A 20945-nucleotide genomic window follows, 5' to 3' on the forward strand; every position below is an offset into this window, starting at 1 on the left:
CTATGAAGGTAATTTGGTAGGGTTAGGTAGGGAAATCTGGGAACACAGAGTCTAATGACTGTCAGACTGATATACTTTATGTGCCCATGGAGTAGGGTAGGGTTACATGCTGAGTGCAGAAAGTTAATTGACTTGACAGCTAGAGAACGTTTGCTCAACACATGTTGCTGGGATGAGACATAAAGATGGACCCCTTCCACCACCACCACCCCCATTATCATCACCACCAGGTCAATTCAACAACAAATACCGCAAAAAGTTTTCCTGCATGTAGGCTATGTTTAGAAGGAGGCAACCTGTTCCCCACAACTGAATACAATTACCTCTGGAAATTACCTCTGGAAATTATTTGACAATGGCTTTTACAACAATTAATTAAATTAAAAATGAAGAAGAAAAGACAAGGGGGAAAGCATGGCCTTTTTAAAATCCCAGCACTGAAACATCTGAAAAGCCTTTTGTGGGTTGGAGAGGTTAAAGAATAAAGAAAATGACATTTATATATAAATGCAGGCCATTTACATAAGGCCTCATCAGCATATAGCCTGGTTTGGGTTAATGTGCTGTCTGGAGATGTGGGGGTGGTTAGCCAAATTATGGCTGTTCTGATTAACAGTGCAACAGCAAGCACAGATAAATAATTCATCTCTTCAGTTTTGTGGTATCTGATGATAGACTTCACTGTATAAGAGAGTAGCCTACTTGATTTGTTGCAACAAATTTTCTTAGCTCAGATGCCACCTGGTGGTGAATTTCAAATCAGATTGTAGGTAGGTAGATATCACAAAGGAAACAAGTAAATTAAGATGTCAAAAGCAACTCAACCTAAAACAAGCACTCTTGTTATTCATACATGCTAAATTAAAAAGCAATCTATTTCAAAATCGCAAAAAAAGGTGCGCTAGAACTACTTTACCCACAATGCACCGTGAACCATAAACAGGAAGAGGTCGCCCACTCGCCGCGGCGAGAAAAGCTCCAAGCCACTAGCTCAAGACGATTTTAAAAACAGAACTTTAAGCGTCGCTGGAAGACCGCTGTGTGATGACATGAAACGGTGCGATGGATAACTATAATTATGTTTCCCCAAGTAAGCCATTCAGTCTGCAACCCGGAGTGTGGTTACCAATGGTGACGGGAGACGCCTAATGAGAAGAGATTTGCACTCAGATTCAACGGTGTCAGCAGAGATGGTAACGTTAAGTCATACTTGAACCAATGCAGTTTCATGATTAATCAGTTCTAAGTCAACAATAACCTGTGAAAACAAAATAGTTTGTTTAAGTTTCAACTGATTTACTGGATCCACGATTCTCCTGCGATTCACACTGCTCTATTCTAGCTGTGTAACATTAGTTGATAATAGATGTCTGTCTCCATGCAGGCTTCAAAGCCGACGAGCAGACTACTCAACAGTAAGTTCCTCCAGTGTTACTTAATTACTGCACACTACTGAGCTGATCATTACCTCAGTAGATGAACTTGAATTTAATCCACTCGTTTTCTCTCTCTCTCTCTCTCTTTCTCTCTCTCTCTCTCTCTCTCTCTCTCTCTCTCTCTCTCTCTCTCTCTCACACACACACACACACACACACACACACACACACACACACACTATCTCACTATCTCTCTCTCTCAGATTCATATGAAGATGAAGGCTTGTTTGATGACTTGCTTGGCGATAAGAGTAAGTGAGCACACGCCTACAAAATTGATCAGACCGGTTTTCATGGTTTCTGTATTATCAACTGTGAACGTTTCATGTGTTATATTTTCTGTCATCATCTCACCAGAACAAGTACTGAGGGGGAAATCAGCTCGCAGTGGACCAGTGAATCGGTGAGTCGAGGAGGTCAGAAGGAATGAAACTGAGTGTAGCACACTAAACTATCAATCTTACAATAAGGCATGTTTCTTTTCTCCTCCAGCTCATCTGTCAATGATAACTTCTTCAGTAGGCTTGCTGAGGAAGCAAAGAGGGATGGTGGCCACACTGACGTGAGTTAGTTAGCGATCAGAGAAGTCACATGGGGTATTGGCTCTGTCCATAAATATACATACTGTCACAGTAGCCTATGTGTAGTAATGTATTGTAATTTACAATACTTGTTTACAGGGATGCAAACTAGTCACCTTTAGGTGACAGCCACCTTTTTCATATCAAAATAGGAGGATTTCTGAGTGGTTTTCTGCCCTGGTATCTGTCACCTTTTTCACTTTGCATCCCTGCTTGTATGAAAGATGCTATATGATAACGATTGCCTGGTTGGTTGGTTGGTTGGTTGGTTGGTTGGTTGGTTGGTTGGTTGGTTGGTTGGTTGGTTGGTTGGTTACACAGATACTATTATGTGGTTCTCTTTATTTGACAATTATTTTCATCTCTGCCCAAGGACTCTGACGTTTCAGAGGCAGATCCTAATGACATACTGAAGAACATGAAGGTAATGACGAAATTGTATGGCGGGTGACAGAAAGAGGTTAAGTGTACGTTTGATGCTGTCTGTTCCATCACAATGCCTGTTGTTTGTGTTGATGCTTGCACAGGACATAGATGATATGGATGCGGACCTGTTTGCATTAAAGAAAAAGCCCAGTTCGGCCCCCGCACAAACAAACAAAGACCCTCCCACATCCGAAAGTAATGTAAAATCAGAGGATACAGGTAATTTGGGGCAGTGTGTTTTCTGCATAAATTACTTTTGTAACCATTAGCTATTTTCAATATTTATTCTATTTTACTGCTATTCTATAGTCGCCCCACAGCCCACGGTTTGCCTTATTTACTGTTTGCCTTATATTTGCTTTATTTACCTACATACATATTACTGTTGCGACTATGTACCTACTACCTACTGTACTTGCACTATGTCTTGTAATGGAGCCCCCTAGCATAAGAATTTCACGTGTGTGTGTGTGTGTGTGTGTGTGTGTGTGTGTGTGTGTGTGTGTGTGTGTGTGTGTGTGTGTGTGTGTGTGTGTGTGTACTTGACTTGTACAACGCAGCAGTGACAATAAATATGTAGAATCATCTTGAAGGTCATTACTGGCTTTGATGTTTTCCTCTTCACACAGATGAAGCCACCTGGGAAGTGAAGAAGCCAAGCTCCGCCCCATCATCCACAACACGCGGCTACAAGAAGTTCACCTTCTCTGGTGAGTAAGCCTCCGCTGCCCATCCATCTCTGACCAGAGATGCTCACAAGTCATTTTTTGCAAGTCCAAGTCAAGTCTCAAGTCTTTGGTCACAAGTCCAAGTCGAGTCTCAAGTCTTTGAGGGGCAAGTCCAAGTCAAGTCTCAAGTCTTTGAGGAGCAAGTCCAAGTCAAGTCTCAAGTCTTTGAGGAGCAAGTCCAAGTCAAGTCTCAAGTCTTTGAGAAGCAAGTCCAAGTCAAGTCTCAAGTCTTTGAGGAGCAAGTCCAAGTCGAGTCTCAAGTCTTTGAGGGGCAAGTCCAAGTCAAGTCTCAAGTCTTTGGTCACAAGTCCAAGTCGAGTCTCAAGTCTTTGAGGGGCAAGTCCAAGTCAAGTCTCAAGTCCCTATGGATGAGCGTTCTATCTGCTGCATGCCATCCGATCTGCTTCGAACACTGCATAGCTAAAACTAAGGGTATTATCCTCATGCACTCCTTATCTATTAGAATACAGTAGCAGCAATGATTAGAGATGACATTAGTAGACATTTCATGCATGAAAACAATTCAAAATAAAATAAAGGAAAATAAGGATTGTTCACAAGTCCCAAACCTTCAAGTCCAAGTCAAGTCTCAAGTCTGTGAGGACAAGTCTCAAGTCACTGTGTGTGTGACTTAAGTGCGACTCAAGTCCAAGTCCCCATCTCTGTCTCTGACTGATCTTCATGTAACGCAACAAGAGAGAGAACACAAGAAACAAACTGGAAGCTGCACACTTCACAGATAACTGCATTGTTTCCCCCCTCAAATTGTCACATTAATTCAGATTCATAAGACATGTTTGTTTGGCCTTTAGCCTGTAGCTGAATATTATCAGTTCAGTAAACAGTAAAAAAAAAAATAGATTTCATTTTCTGTGTGGGTAGTTGGCTTAGGATGGGGGAAAGCTATAAAAGCTGACCAAATTTAGTGACAAGTTGGCTATCCCATAGCTAATATGGTGCTTTATTCGTCCAAGAAATTCTGTAGTGTAGGATGCCCTCTGCTTCAGTTTCTTCCAAAATGTCAGCACCACAAAATAACTATCCAACCTTTGAATAGTCTCTTAAAACAGACGGTTGGCTCTCACAATTTTCAAATGCTTCCGCCTAAAACGTCTGTATCTCAAGCTGGGAAAACTTGGTCAAAACGGAAAGGGAAACTCAGGGAAAATAATGAGCAATAATAGGGGGATGTCCCGGATAGGCGGGACATTCTCTCGTATTTCTCCAATCACCTGCATCGGTTCGAACTTCATCCAGTCTGAAGCGTTTCCCCCCCCCCCCCCAACTTCCTTTGTCCATGTTGTGTGGGCGTGAATTACAGACTATTTATGGTGCATTGGCAGAATATAGAAGAGACAGTCTGGCTTGAGAGACTAACCTTTGAATAAACATGCATGCACAGGCAGCCACATTTTTCATATCATTTTTCATATAATTTGACAAACATCAGTGTAAACAATACATCCGCAGTGTTGGTGTTAGTAAAATCTCCTCTCCTCTCCACAGATCTAGACGAGCCCTTGGCTGACCTGCTGCTTCCAGAGGCAACCAAGGCACAACCTAAGACGAGTGTGCAGAAGGCTAAACCTGAAAAATCTGTGCTATCTCCTTCAGCATCCCCCATCATAAAGAAGGAAATGGGTGAGCCTGAAATAACAACCCCCCCCCCCCCCCACACACACACACACACACATTAATTCCGTTTTCCTATATAACAAATCGTGCATTTCATTTAAACTGGGAGTTTAGGATTTCACGTTTGAGTGACGTGAAACGTCACGCAATGCCGTCGTTGACAACGCCGTCGTTGTCAACGCCGAGTTGTCGACGTTCCATTTAAACAGTCAGGAAACCAGCCAGGGTTAGCTGTAGCCAGGCTAGCCATTGTTAGCAATAACAGTTGATAACAACACATTTTGCGGTATTGATATTATGCAAACACTGCAGCAACATGTCCACACAGATCAAAGTTAGACAGTACTGTGTGTACAACTGATTTAATGAAACACAAAAAAGACAATAAAGAGAAAAAAGGGAGCTTCTTGGATATTTAGGAGCACAATTTAATGCAGTCATAAGTCATGTACAAGTTTACTGAAATTCAATCAAAATAACACGGGCAAAGGTTGGCTCCTCCAAGTTCAGCAGAGAAAATCTGAGCACTGGTCACGTCACCGTCGGAGCTCATGACCTTCCATTCCCAGCTCCCAGTTTAAATGGAATGGCCCAAAATGCATCCACTGAAGTGTGTGTGTGTGTGTGTGTGTGTGTGTGTGTGTGTGTGTGTGTGTGTGTGTGTGTGTGTGTGTGTGTGTGTGTGTGTGTGTGTGTGTGTGTGTGTGTGTGTGTGTGTGTGTGTGTGTGTGTGTGTGTGTGTGTGTGTGTGTGTGTGTGTGTGTGTGTGTGTGTGTGTGTGTGTGTGTGTGTGTGTGCGCGCGCGCGGTGTGTGTGTGTGTGTATTCTTCCTTCGTCAGTTAACGCACCAAAGAAACGGGACGAGCTTACATTTGATGATGATGAGGATGACCTAATGGATGCACTAGGATTTAACAGTGGAAAAGACGCTAAGAAACAAAAGGAGACTGTGTTTCAGCCCAATAGGGAAAGGTAACACGCCTGATCTATGTGATACAATCTCATGATGTGGGTTGTCTCAAATTATGGGAAATGTGTTTATCCCAATTAATTTGCTAAATATTGTGATTCCGATTATTGGTCTCAATTTCAGGAAACAAAATTATTTCATTGCACTTTTATACCTTCCCATATGTTTTCACTTTTCTCCACTGCGGTATTTCTCAAAGTAGCAGCAGCTACAGACTGTCTTGTTTTCACTGTTACTGTTTTACTTTTATTGTGGTCCTTATTTACAATACATGATTAGATTACTACTTGGGGGCATGACAAAACAATAGAAACAGACGGGGCACAAAGGACACAGGACTGGACACAGTACAAACCTCATTATACCGGACAAGATGGTCAATTACACAGGATACGCCGCTGTACACAACTGGACAGGACTCAATAACATCTAACCTCTAAAACAAATCATGAAATATATCCTCAAGGATTCCCCCCCTTTCGTCTGCTCCGCCCGTATTAGTGAGCCCCCCAGCAGAGCCCGTACCAGGCTAGATGAGATTCTGGAGCGTGGGACGTCCCCTCGTCTCCTGGACCGCCCACCCACAGGGGAGAGGAAGGATCAGCCGCAGCCTCTAGAGAGGCAACAACAAGAGAAGACCTCCAGTGCTAAAGGTAACATCACCATGGCTTTTAGGTTAGCATAGCCGTGACCAAGCACTCTTTATAAGAATGAATTGATCATGAAGTTAATTTTTTTTTCTCAATTTCTCAAAACCCTTTCTAGAAGATGACCTCACCTTTGGTTCCTATCAGCCCACATTGCCATCCACCCCTGAAGGACGCCAGTCACGCCGGCAGTCTGTCAGGTATGTGACTAGTGACTACACGCATGCTATTGATTGTTGTTTTTCCCCCAAAGGAGGTGCAATGTCTAACAGTAATATCTTTGACTAGAAATATCACATGCCTTGCGCGCTTATTCCTAGCTTTGCATGCTTCACGTACGCATTTAGGTCGCGTGCTCTCTCTGTAGTATGCTCCGTGCACCATGCGAACCCCTCTGACATTTTGAATAAAACATTTATCACAGATAGTTTTTTTTGTGATACCTTTTTATTGTTTTTTTATACATAAACACAGGACAACACAACAATGCGCACATGCGCACACACACACACACACACACACACACACACACACACACACACAGAGTACATACTTGCATACATAAACACTCAAATGCCCCCTCCACCATAAATGTTTACTCTCCTGTGTGGATTATCATGTGTCTTTTCAAGTATCCTTTACGACCAAAACCTTTACCACAGACTGAGCAAAGAAATTGCTTCTCTCGTGTGTGGACTTTCATGTGTCTGTTCAAGTCTCCTTTTTGACCAAAACCTTTACCACAGACTGAGCAAATAAATTGTTTCTTGCCTGTGTGGATTATCATGTGTGACTTCAAGTCTCCTTTACGACCAAAACCTTTACCACAGACTGAGCAAATAAATGGTTTGTCTCCTGTGTGGACTATCATGTGTGACTTCAAGTGTTCGTTAAGACCAAAACCTTTACCACAGACTGAGCAAAGAAATTGCTTCTCTCCTGTGTGGACTATCATGTGTCTGTTCAAGTTTGCTCCATGACCAAAACCTTTACCACAGACGGAGCAATTAAATTGTTTCTTGCCTGTGTGGATTATCATGTGACTGTTCAAGTTTCCTGCATGACCAAAACCTTTACCACAGACGGAGCAATTAAATTGTTTCTTGCCTGTGTGGATTATCATGTGTCTCTCTCCTGTGTGGACTATCATGTGTCTGTTCAAGTTTGCTTCATGACCAAAACCTTTACCACAGACTGAGCAAATAAATTGTCTGTCGCCTGTGTGGATTATCATGTGTGACTTCAAGTGTCCTTTACGACCAAAACCTTTACCACAGACTGAGCAATTAAATTGTTTCTTGCCTGTGTGGATTATCATGTGTCTCTTAAAGTCTCCTTTACGACCAAAACCTTTACCACAGACTGAGCAAATAAATGGTTTGTCTCCTGTGTGGACTATCATGTGTGACTTCAAGTGTTCCTTAAGACCAAAACCGTTACCACAGACTGAGCAAAGAAATTGCTTCTCTCCTGTGTGGACTATCATGTGTCTGTTCAAGTCTGCTCCATGACCAAAACCTTTACCACAGACGGAGCAATTAAATTGTTTCTTGCCTGTGTGGATTATCATGTGTCTGTTCAAGTTTGCTTCATGACCAAAACCTTTACCACAGACTGAGCAAATAAATTGTCTGTCGCCTGTGTGGATTATCATGTGTGACTTCAAGTGTTCTTTACGACCAAAACCTTTACCACAGACTGAGCAATTCAATTGTTTCTTGCCTGTGTGGATTACCATGTGTCTGTTCAAGTTTCCTTCACGACCAAAACCTTTACCACAGACGGAGCAAATAAATTGTTTCTTCTCGAGAACTTCACAGTTTCTCTGTGAGTCCAAACCTGGCTGAGGTTTACTAGTTTCCATCAATTCTTCATCACCGTGTTCAGTCTCAGGTTCGGAAGAGTCTGAAGTCTTGTCATCACTACGTGGTTGTAAATTACTAGCTGGATATAAGTTCCTGGCTGGTCCACAGTCCTCTCCACCAGCTTCTGTTTTCATCTCTTCAGTTAGGCTGCTGGCTAGAGGCTCTGCCTCTCTTTTCTCCTCAGTTTGGCTTTGACGAAGCTGTGAGGACTTAGGTTTCTCTTCCTTATCTTCACTATTCACACAGACAGGAGTGAATGGGAACTTGGTGATATCAGCCTCCTCCAGCCATTGAAGCTGCTCTCCCTCCTGATGGATCCAGAGTTCCTCCTGTTCCTCTTTAATGTGTGGGGGCTCTAGGTCCTCCTGAAGCTGCTCTCCCTCCTGATGGATCCAGAGTTCCTCCTGTTCCTCTTTAATGTGTGGAGGCTCTAGGTCCTCCTGAAGCTGCTCTCCCTCATGACTGGTCCAGAGTTCCCCCTGTTCCTCTTTAATGTGTGGAGGCTCTAGGTCCTCCTGAAGCTGCTCTCCCTCATGACTGGTCCAGAGTTCCTCCTGTTCCTCTTTAATGTGTGGGGGCTCTGGGTGCTCCTGGTCCAGACTGGGGCTCCACTCCTGCTGCTCAGCGGGAACCTCTTCCTTAATGACCAACAGCTGCTGGAGGTCTGGAGACAGCACAGCATCCAGCAGTTTTTGTTGTCGGTTGATCTCCTCTTTTGAACGAGCAACTTCCTCCTCGTACTCTTCTATCGTTCTTTCAAACAGCCCAAATATCTCTTGAACAGCTGCAGTTAGGCGCTGCTTCACCACAGCGCTCAGCTTCTGAACTTTAGACATTTTCATTTTCACACAACTCCAGGTGCTTCCACCACTTATAGCCTCGGCCAGGAACGACATCACTGATGACATCACAATTGCTCAAGTGACATCACTGATGACATCACAATTACAAGACATCACTGATGATGCCACAAATCGTTACATCAACAGACACAGCTCACTAACACTGCTCGCTCACTGATGATTCAAATCTGATTTTTAATCACACAATGTTTGCAACACAACGTTCAATCACAAAACAAACGCAGGGGTTTTCAAAGTGTAGGAGAGTGAGCCTCCCCTCAGAGAACATATAGACCGCTGCGCCCGAAAAATTATTATTGCCATTATTACCATTATTGTTGTATGCTCCACACGGCGGAATCCCACGGCAGTTATTAGTATGAGTTGTGCCAAACAAACTTTAATATCTCAAAAACTATACATCACATCGCTTATATTTTGACATTCTGAGTGAGAGCAGAATTAGCTCAAGAGTTTGATGTACGTATAATATATGCATGTCGTGTTAAAGTTGTGTGAACTGTCGCAGTTTTTAAATTGTAAACAGAGTCAGCCGGCTAGAGTCAGACACTCCCAAAGCTCACGCTCCATAGGGTTCCATTGCCGTTGCCACCCAGTGACACGGTTTGTTTACTCGTATATCCTTTTTATATAAAAGGGAGTAAGTGGGTTCTGCAATTTTGGTCACGTTTTTGGTTACACTTGGGCAATTGTGATGTCACTGATGATGTCACAATGTCTATGACATCAGTGATGTCACTCACTGAAGATGTCATAATGTCTGACATCATCAGTGATGTCACTTGAGCAATTGTGATGTAATGTCTATGACATCAGTGATGTCACTCAAGCACTCGAGATGTCATCAGTGATGGTAAGTGGGCGGTCCGTGATCTTGAGCAATTGTGATGTCACTGATGAGGTCACAATCTCTGGTCGCTCGAGCAATTGTGAAGTCATCAGTGAATGATGTCGTCAGTGAGGCGAAGTTGAGCAATTATGCGCTGCGCATGCCAATGAGCAGGTGAGGCCACGCAGCAGCCAAGCCGCGGGCGAGGCCACACAGAGCTGCGTATGTGAGCTGCATGGCCAGCTCGGCAAGCTGCAGTTCGGGCGAGGCTGCCCTATCTGTTGAGACCCCCCCCCCCCCCCAATTATCATATTTGTACGATAATTTCACCCCTCTGTACGATCAATAATGCCAAAATTCCCATAATGTACTAATATGGATCCTATGTCTGTTTATACGTCTTCTCACAATGTCTTTGCAGCCAATCATGCATTCATGTCCCCTAGGACAGCAGTTTTCAAACACCGCTCCCCTCCCCTGGAGGGCGCGAGAGAGCTTCAGGGGAGGTGCAACATCGGCGTCTGTAGCCTGACAAGTTTTTTCCTATTTTCAAGTAGACAAATCTGTCAAAGATTTATTTCAGCACACTGCCTCCAACAGAGAGGAGAGAAGGTAGCTTGCATTGAAAAAATGACGTCTACCAATGGCCGTTTTTAATTGTTGCAGGGCTACTTGTGGACAACAAAACTGTAATTACAAAAACGGATTGCAGATACAGAATAAATACCACTTTCTTGTAGGCTACTAGTAGACTATTTTAATCAATTTTGGCACGACACTGTGGTGATACAGGTGTAGTACAACTCTGCTGCAGAGTGTGGAACTCTCCTGTTTCTGTCACATTCTAGTCCAGGGGAGGGATACTCAACTTTCTTTGCCTGGGGGGGGGGGCAGGGGGCCAGGAGCTAGTTCAACAAACATTCATTGTATACATTTTTCTGTAGTGGATTGTAGGTTTTTTAGGCGCCTGCCGGAATTTAGCCTAAGATTTTTACACTCTGCCATGAAACCACATAGCATAAATCTGAACCACCAAGCAGGATGTAAACAAGCAATAATCAGAGTGAGAATGCGCACATAATATCCAGTGTATTGGAGGTACAATGAAAGCAAACAACGAAAGTTAGAAATTCAGTCTCTTCAATTCAGTTCAGTTCTCAAATCTGTTCAGAGTAAAAAACCCTTTTCCCAAACAAATCAAAGGATCTCTCAAAAATAATATTCACCAAACAGGTCGACTTTGTGCCCTCACGATTTATAGATGAGGCTTATTGAATAAGCCTCATCTATAAATCGTGAGGAGAGCGAATTTGTGAATAAATGAACGTTCCTGACCATTTTTCCTGACAGTTTCGCATCACCTATGATCTTGAATAGGTAAACAACCATATTTTGAAGAGATATACATTTATTGTGGTAGAGAGATTAAGACAATATGATTCTCTCAGATTTTCCACAGAGGATATCGGTGCTTCTACCCCGGAGAGGAAGCCGAAACCCACCACTTTGGCCGCCACCACCCCCACCTCCGCCTCCACTCGACCCCGCAACTCAGCTGACTGGCTGGGCCTCAAGACCAGCAATGAGTATGATTACCTTGAGGATGATGCCAAAGAGCCCAAGACCTCACCGGAGACTCCAAAGACTCCCTCCTCTCCTTCAGTAGAGAGAAGATCTTCGCTGACTGGTAGCAGTGCCATGCCCGCAGCGAAAACGGCAGCAGATGCCTCATCCCCGGCCGCCACCCTCACCAAACCCACCAAGCCAGAGCTCCCCAAACGCCAGATGGAAGAACAGGAAGATGACTGGTTGGCAGGAGCACTGAGCCGGAAGAAGACACTTGCGGTGTCAAATTCTGAGGCGAGAAGGTCCAAGCAGCAAGACTCTCTGGGCCTGGGAGAAGAGGTGGATATGGAGTCCTTTCTTAGGTACAAAGTAGAGGCAGTACCGCATACTACCACAGAAGTAGCTAAAAAAACAAATTCATGATCCTCAGTATTGAACGATTATCTCCTCTCTTTTTCAGTAAACCAGCATCGTCAGCTCCCAGGAGCAGAGAGGACATGTTCACATCCATCAAGGAACCTGGGTAGATAGATTTCTCATGTAAATCTGTAGTTATTGTAGATGTATGAAATCCATGTACGGTAAATAATAACTGACGCTATTATGGTTTTGATGACTGACTCGCTCTCCTTTTGTGTTGTGCAGAGATACTTCTCTTAGGCCGCCCAGCCCCGCTGCTCATTCTGCCCCAGTCAGAGATGAGAGAACCAAGCCAGGTGTTCACTCCTTTGCACTAGGTGATCCATCCAAGTAACTACTCTTGTAGCACACTAGTTTTCTCTAGATTACATTTCTTTTAACAATTCTTTAATAAAAGTTGAATTTTTTCACATAACAGCCATGTTGTATTTTTCAAGCCAACAATTCCAGGTTAGGTCTGGGCAGTTATGGCAATCACTTATTTTGAGTCTTGAATTGTGAGATAGAAGGATGTTTCTGAGCAATTCTAAAGTTCCACATTTGAATTCCTCATCATAAAAAGTGTCACCAAGTTCATCCATATCAGACTACACAACTTTATTGCAGTTACAATTTCCGTAGGCTGCCAGTCTGTGGCCGCAGACTGATGCTCCGATATCCAATTCTTTTTGGAATGCCTTTGGCTATAAGTGTACCAAATGATATGCTTTTATCGCAGAATGGCAAATGCACCATTGTTATGCTTAACTGCCCCACTATAACAATGAGATCAGAGAAAATATCTAGACATGCCCACAGAATCTGACATTTTGACAGCAGGAAAGTGTATCACTAGTGTCAATGTGATGCCGATAATCTCCTGTTGGTCACTCATGGTCGGTTTCTTTTCAGCTGTGCCACAACAAAGCCAAATGCAGCAGAACACAGCAACTGCTGTCCAACAACAGGTATTCTTACCTTTCTAAAATGTGTTTTTTTATGTTTATATTGTTTATATTATAAACATTAATGAACACATTCACATTATAAACTTAATAATTATGATGTTGGGAGATTTTAGATGATGATTTAGTGTGTTTAAGTCTTTCCCCATTTCCTTAACAGGTGACACTTTCAGCAGACAGTCTGCAACACCTGTTCCTACAACAGCAGGTAAGATTCCTTAACCCCAATGTTCACCAGATGCGGTACGGCTCTGGTAATGGCTGCCTGAACAAACTCCTTGTAATCTTGGGTCAGATCTGGCAAAAGTAGACCAGATGCATGTTTGCCAGAGCCGCTTGTGTTGCCCATCTATTACATTGGTGAGAGTCTGTTCCGGAGCCGGACCGCAGCTGGTGGACATTAGCTTTAAGAGTATCTCTACTAGTGAATTTCTTCGAAATGAGCATATTGATCTTGTTTTTTTGTTTTTGTTTTTACTTACTTGGCTACTCTTTTCCCAAAGATGATGCAGTCTGGGTTGCTGGGTCTAGGGGGCGCTGTGGATGCAGCGTCCCTGCAGAGACAGAAAGAGCAGCAGCCTGCAGATCATCAGGCTTTACAGGCTCGCATCATCCAGCTGGAGGCACAGGTGTGTCCGTGATGCCTGCCGGCTCATTATTTGTAGGGATGTGTAACTGGCACATAGCGATAAAGATATTGTTTGCTTCATGAGGAATATTAAATACATATAATACATAAAGGAACAACAGAGTTAAGTATCTGAGAGTTAACTCATTCTCTGCCAGGGTCATTTCGGTCTGTGTGCTCCCAGTGCCAGGATTTTGAGCATATTTCCTGATCTTCCAGGACCCACAGAATATTCTGTGCTAGGAATAAAATTACACAACATATCTCACAATAAAGCAGAGACTCTCTTCTTACCCCTTGAAAAAAACTGAAACTCTCCCATGTTTCCTTGTTTAGTTACAAGCAGTGGAAGTTAGCTTGTTTTCACTAAAAATGCCCTTTTTGGAACAGAAATATGAGAAAAAGAGGTTTTTAGTGAAGGACACCGTTTCAAGCAGAACTCTCTTTTGAGCCTTTTATTTTTTGCCTCAGTGACACATCAGACATATACAGTATTTGTTTTCCCAAATAAAAAATAAAAAATAAGAGAATGTATTTTACAGTTGCCATGTGGATTTTTAGCTTAGCTTGATAAAAGCATAAACAAATGGAACGAACCCTTATGTGGTCACACTCACACACTCTCTCTCTCTCTCTCACACACACACACACACACACACACACAGGAATAACGAGTGCTGTAACGTTACCTGCTGTCACGTTACCTCTCATAACTAACGTTAGCACAGAAGATCACACAATAGCTACGTTAGTGCTGTAAACTTTGAAATGTTTATGTGACACATGTTTCGCCTTGGTTGCTGGGGACGGGTGTGTGACGCGGTTTGACGCGTTTGACGTATCCATGTGATTCCCCCTCCCTTGAGTGAGACAGAGCTCTCCCTTGAGAGGGAGAGCTGGCAAGAGGAAACGTGAAGCGAGTCATGCCGGCGGCATAAGTTATAAACAATGCGTGCTGGAGTCTTCCTCGCCATCGTCGCCATCCGAGAACTCTCGGACTCTGTTTCGACCACAGGCTCCACCCATAAATACTAAACTAGCGGGTTCCTTTTATCAGTTTGATTTGAAACAATGTCACAGGCTGGGAAAGTGTCTGATGTAATGTAAACACCCAAAACATGAAAGTACGTCCGAGTACGTCTTTGGCACAGAACGCCATTGTTAAAAGTACGTCCGGGTACGTCTTTGGCAGAGAATGAGTTTCATCTTTTTAAGCAATCATTTAATGAACTTAACCCACCACCCTGCGGCCCCAGCTGCCCTTGCCTAGTTACCTCGTTACCTCCATGTCTAGACTAAGATCCTCTATGTTATTGTCCAGGTGAAGACCCTGCAGCTGGAGCGAGACCAGACCCAGATGCTGCTGGAGAGTGTTCAGCAGCGGCACAAGCAGGATGTGGAGCTCATGGAGAACGCAGACAAGTAGGACTTCACTCCCCCTGAGCCTGTCATTATGCGTATCTCCCTGCTCTTCAAGCGGCTAATGCCTGTGCGTGCTTGACACATAAATGTTTCTTCGCACTTCCAGGACTCGTGTGAAGCTGCTTGAGGAATCGGCAGCCCAGAGGGAGGAGCGGGCACAGCAGGAGTGCGAGGACCTAACGGAGCGCCTGGCCACGGTTGCGCGGCTGGCTGAGCAGGAGCGCTCGGAGCTGCAGGCTCAGCACCAGCGCAGACTGGCCCAGAGCCAGCAGGACAGAGACCGTGAGGTGGAGAGACTCCGGGACCTACAGAGGTACCAGAGACCTGTCTAGTTCTTTTTCTGTATGCTGACCTATGATCATGATAATGCCGTAAATACATCTTCTGATGATGAATAAATGATCTTAAAGTTTCATGTTATATGTCATATATGACCAACTTTGCCCTGCAGGAAGTCTATCTTGGAGATGAAGAAGGACCATGAAGACCAGGTCCTGAGACTGAAGAGGTTAAAAGATGAGGAGATTGATGCAGTCACGAGTGCAACATCACAGACCAGGTTAGAAATCACTAAAGGAGAACAACAGAGTAATTGTATTCCTATCACCATTAATGCATATAATGTGTCTAAAGTTAAACCCACCGATGTGTTTACCACCGTCGGAAGCTATTGTCTGTTCTACTGCAGGCTTGTCTTGCCTCCTGGAAATCATGGACATTACTATGCAGCTAATGATCACTATTCTTTCTTTTTCTTCATTACTGTGCAATGTTACTGCCCTCTGGTGGCAGTGAAGAAGCAAAATAAAACGTCGTCCACAGTGGGAGTCTATTTGGAGATGCACAGTGATCTGTTCACATTCAATTCGGCTGGAATAGAAAATACTTGAATGCATGAAGAAATGTTAGAAAGATTGTGTAATTTAAAATGATTGATTACTTAGGTCAAAGCAGCAACAGAGTAGCACACAACTAGCCTGGGACTATTTTATTTGCTTTTGTCCTCATACCGCCAAAAAAATTTTTTTTTTGTTTTGTTTAGGGTAGAGTCTTACCAACATGAGGCTTCAACAAGGTCCTCTGACTGAAAGATGGTCTCTCTTACTTTTCAACAGCTTTCTGAGATTAGTGTCATATTTACAAATACACCTACTGTCTTCCTTCAGGTCTTTTACAGCAGTGATTGAGCAGATGGAGCAGTTCTCCGTCCGACTGGGAGAGCTTTCTTCTCGGGTGGAGAGCACCCACGAACACACAGCCCACGGCCTGGAGCAGGGCGCACGCCAGAGAGATGAGCAACTTCGAAGTAACTGCTGCACACACACACACACACACACACACACACACACACACACACACACACACACACACACACACACACACTTGAACAGGATGTACAAAATAGGATCAAAGACACAATATATGCTTGGTCTCTCTGAAGTTGTCTAAGTGCATTGTTGTATCACATTACGTCTGTTAAGGTCATACTGTATCTATGTTTCAGTGATGCAGGACCGTCTGGACCAGCAGCAGAGAGCCATGGCGGAGGAGAGAGGCCACCTCAAGGAGGCCATTGCCAGGATGGACACTCAGCTGGCCGAGCAGCAGAGGCAACTTGAGAAGGTCCGGGTGTGAAAAAAGATTAGGGCTCGGATGGATGTTAAAGACTTAAATACATGACATAGATTAGTTTGTTATACATGTTTTGCTGTCAAATAGTGGTATAGCTCAAGCACAGGTTAGCCTACCATACCCCTAGCCTACTCAAACTGACTTTTTTCCCCAAGATGGTGAAGATGCCTTTTTTGTTGTTGTTGTGTATTGCATGTCTCAGGAGCGCTGGAGGGTGACAGCAGAGCAGGCCAAGGCAGAGTCGACCCAGAGAGGCCTGGAGGAGGAGAGGCGTTCCCTTAGCGTGCACATGAACATGGAGAGAGAGGAGCTGGAAAGAGCTAAGGTACGGTCATGTTTCTCTAGTGCTGCGGCTCCTAACCTTTTGAACATCTCAAAATAAATGTTCACGGCCCACATCTGACCGTAAACAGTACGGAGGCCAAATAATGCTTTCTATCTAGAGCACTTTTTTATTTTAACGATAAAAGGAACTGTCCATCATCAGCACCACACAGAGATCAGAAACGAAAAGAGAGGGGCTGTCTGCAATAGGCTAATTAACAAATAATTGATTACAAATCAAATAACAGTCTATTCAACCACGGAGACATGTATTCTCATACATAATAAATACGGTTTTGTTTTTCCCACAAAGATTGTAATATTGGCAGCCCACTTGCAACAGGTTTGGAATGGCTGCTCTAGTGTCTAAATATTTGTATCAGCATAGACAGCGGGATAGACCTCCACCTTGCTTCCATGCCTCTCTCCCTTACCTCCCCCCCGGTCTCTTCTCTGTCAGAGTGCGTTGCTGGAGGAGCAGCAGGCGGTGATGCAGCGCTGTGCAGAGGAGAGGAGGAAGTTGGCGGCAGAGTGGGCCCAGTTTCACACCCAGGACAAGCAGAGGCAGGAGCGGGCTGAGCGGGAGGCCAGCAGGGCTCTGGAGAGAGACGCCCGGAGAGAGGGCTCCATCTTCAGCCTCGCCCAGGTGGGCGTAAGAGGGGAGGGGCTTATACCCCGTTCAAGACAACTCGGACCACCGGGGGGGGGGGGGGGGGGGGGGGATTCCGACTTGTAAAAAGTGAATTGAACGGTCGTCCAGGCCGGAATTACAGCTCGGAAATTCTGGTATCATCCAGAGCTCCGCTTTGTCCGAGTTGACGTCACAGCCACATCAAAATGGTGACTTGTATCGTTAATGGTAATCACAAAATTATTATAAAGACGTTTGTTAACGTTTTAACACAAAATTTGATGTCTCAATTATGTAATGTTAATGTCAATATGTGTTTGTGTCATCTATGTTTCACCCTGATCAGAGCAATATGTGAAATTCAGCATTTGGTTAGCATTGTTAGCTAGTAGGTAGCTACAATGCTACACGGGTTGCTATAGCAACCTATAGCCGGTGTTTGGTTCCCCAACCCCTCCCCCCTCCCCTTCCCCCCAGTGGGAAGTGCAGCATGAACGCAAATATGTCCGAGTTGTCATGTATTACTGCAGTCGGTTTTCACTATGTTGCTTCGTCATATTAAACCTCAGATAAAAATGAGGTAATGAAAACAATATTGACTTCATACACAAGCAGAATTATTTTGGGGAAATAGATGTATATGAAATGCATAACCTGACGCTGCCAGATGGATGGGTTTGCTTCACATTCTGTTTCACAAGGTGTTGTGAACTCAATACCGCCCCGTCTGGCGGAGTCAGGTTATGAAATGCATGCAGTGTTTACATCATTAATACAAGGATACATTGTATTTCTTTAAAAAAAACAAGCTTTACCCTCTACTGCACCTAAGACCTAATGTTGCCCCGAGGTCATAAAGTTTGCTGACTCCTGCCTCAGATATTCCAAGTGACTAGAGATCCGCTTACTGGAATTGCTTTTCTCTCCCGCTTTCTCTTTCTCTGCTTTCTCTGTTGTAGGAACAAGCAGACCTGAAGCTGCGTACCGGAGAGCTGAAACAGCAGGGGGCAGTGGTGGCACAGGAGAGGGAGGCTCTGGAGAGACAAAAGGAGGACCTGGACAGAGAGAAGGAGAGGCTCAGCGGGACAGCCTTGAAACTGAAGACACGAGCCCAGGAGGTGGAGGCCTTCAGCAAGGTACATTGACATTGACGATTGATTGAATTGGAAATGAACAGAATATGGACCTAAGTACTTCATCCACTGTTTTGCAAAAAAGTACATAGCAGCATAGGGACTATCTATCACCATTGATTCCAAATAGAGTCAGCTGAGAAGTGTACCCAGGTAAGATGGCTGCTGTGCTATATGGTCCCATTACAGAATAGGAATTCTCTACATGTCCCCTCCACTGGCTGCAGATAGAGGAATTTGACACGCATATCCTGTACAGAATCTGTACTTGTTTGTTGCAAGCATAATCATGATCAAAATAATAAAAGTTAATATGAAGAGCTGGTAAAATAAACAAAGTGCCAATACGCATTGATTGCTGTGGGTATAAAGGAATACTGTAAACTTTATTTTTTCCACAATTGCATTTATTTAGTAACAATTTAGATGTGATGATAAAGGCTTTGAGAGGCTGGACATTTTTGGTTTCCTTGAAAGTGCTGGAATTATTATTATTCAAAGAACAAGGTGAGTTCTGAACACATTATTTGTCTTGTGTTTTTAGCTGGCTACAGAGAAGTATGAGGAAGGAGAACGGGCATTGCAGGAGGCAAGACATGTAGAGACTGAACACCAGGCAAGACTCAGGACTATCCATTCCCAAATGGAGAGGCTGAGGCAGCAGGAGCAGCACCTTCATCAGGTATGTTTGCTTACTACAGTATCCTACATTCAGGGTTCATACACACTTTTACCAATGCATTTCCATGACTTTTCCATGACTTTAAACCAAATTTCCATGACCAAACATTTTTTCGGCGTATACATGAAAACGTGAGTAATAATTAGTATGACATTCTAAATTTAAAATGTCACTATTAACAGATTACAATAATTGAAAAAACGATTATAAAAACTAATAAAAAACTAAAATCCAATGTAACGTTGGATTTTAATCTATAAGAAATATTTTTGGTCCATATAATGGTAATTGTGATAGAATCTCAACCTTGTTTTTGCTACAGGAGAGAGTAAAGATAACTGATTTGCGAAGGGAAACCGAGAGGCTGAGACGAGGCCTTCCCATCACCCCTTTACCACAAGTAGTGCCACCTATTTTTACAGGTGAGGTCAACTCTTTTTGCCAATCTACTGCATTTAATATCAGGTTCCCCTGAGTTATAGAATTTGGTTTGGCCATTTTTATTTTCAGACTTCACTTCAGTGTTGCCAGATCCTGAGCTGGCATCCACCCTGCATATCCCCCCTCCTGCTTCAGCCGACAGCCCTCGGGCCTCAGAGCTGCAGGCGAGGCTGGCTCTACTCAAGCACACTGCAGAAATGGTAGTGTGAAAAGAGCTCTTGATACAGAATACATTAAAGTAGGAGTTATGAGAACATCAGAGATGGTGTGGAGACACAGTGGTATTGCTTTGCTGACGGGGACAGATAGATTAGGATTTCTGTGAGGTCGTGTGAGACTTAATGTGTGTGAATGTTGAGAGTACAGTATATGAGAATACATATTGTATGTATTTAAATGAATAACTAAAAGCTTTAGTACTGAACTATAGTCTGATTTAAAAAAAATCTTTTAACAAGTAATCTCACAATATAATTATTACAAAACTTGATCAAATGCTGTTTTCTTCACAGGATCGTGACTACCTCCAGGATGAACAGTTCTACCTCGATACACTGAAGAAATCATCTTGCAATTCAGCTTTCCATACAGACTGACCAAGACACACTGAGCTTCTCATTAAGATGCAGATTACTTTAGATCAAGGGATGCACAGATGTGACAATTTTGGCTGATAGATATTGATCTGTAAAACTTACATCGCATTAGCCTTTTAGACAATCAGTAGTAGTGTATTCAAATACATTTTCATTTAACTTACTGTAGAAATCGGCACACAATATTCAGATAACCTGTAGCCTACATTGTCAGTTGCCCTATTTCCCACTATGCCCTGTACATGGCCAGAATAACAGTTCCAAGTCTACAGAGAGCTGCCTTCAAAATGTATGTTAAAACAGATGTAATCTGATGGTGCCATATAAGTATCATTGACTGTTTCATGGCATGTAAACCAGTGTATCCAGTCGTGAATATACAAGAGTGCATCTCTTGGCAAAGCTATATTTTAATACATCATTTAACATAACTTCTAACTGCTCCTGGCTCAGTTTTGATCTCAAGTGGTTTTCTTCATGTGCTTCACTGTTGACCTTTTGCCAAACGCAGATTATCTACATCATGTTCGGTAAGTGAATTAATTT

The 20945-nt window shown here is 43.4% G+C and overlaps 1 protein-coding gene across 1 annotated transcript; it reads left to right on the top strand.

Moving 5' to 3' along the window:
- Positions 1-1059: 1059 nt before the first annotated feature.
- On the top strand, positions 1060-20714 carry fbf1 (Fas binding factor 1). The gene is made up of 30 exons (XM_083649152.1): positions 1060-1193; positions 1385-1415; positions 1640-1687; positions 1794-1839; positions 1929-1998; positions 2391-2441; positions 2545-2662; positions 3073-3153; positions 4678-4812; positions 5646-5778; positions 6278-6429; positions 6542-6623; positions 11429-11908; positions 12007-12069; positions 12192-12283; positions 12858-12913; positions 13071-13118; positions 13414-13539; positions 14860-14960; positions 15067-15273; positions 15412-15519; positions 16127-16266; positions 16465-16583; positions 16795-16917; positions 17377-17562; positions 18507-18683; positions 19225-19362; positions 19685-19784; positions 19873-20003; positions 20316-20714. The coding sequence occupies exons 1-30, from the start codon at positions 1149-1151 to the stop codon at positions 20397-20399; spliced, it is 3471 nt and encodes a 1156-aa protein (XP_083505278.1). The 5' UTR covers positions 1060-1148; the 3' UTR covers positions 20400-20714.
- Positions 20715-20945: the final 231 nt, after the last annotated feature.

This window comes from Poromitra crassiceps, assembly GCF_964638095.1.
Source record: "Poromitra crassiceps genome assembly, chromosome: 13".
Classification (NCBI taxonomy): Eukaryota; Metazoa; Chordata; class Actinopteri; order Beryciformes; family Melamphaidae; genus Poromitra; species Poromitra crassiceps.

Coding starts and splice junctions, on each gene's coding strand:
- fbf1 (XM_083649152.1), top strand. CDS start 1,149: ATGAGAAGAGATTTGCACTCAGATTCAACGGTGTCAGCAGAGATG. Junction 2,442..2,544: donor ACATACTGAAGAACATGAAG/GTAATGACGAAA, acceptor ATGCTTGCACAG/GACATAGATGATATGGATGC. Junction 13,540..14,859: donor TCATCCAGCTGGAGGCACAG/GTGTGTCCGTGA, acceptor GTTATTGTCCAG/GTGAAGACCCTGCAGCTGGA.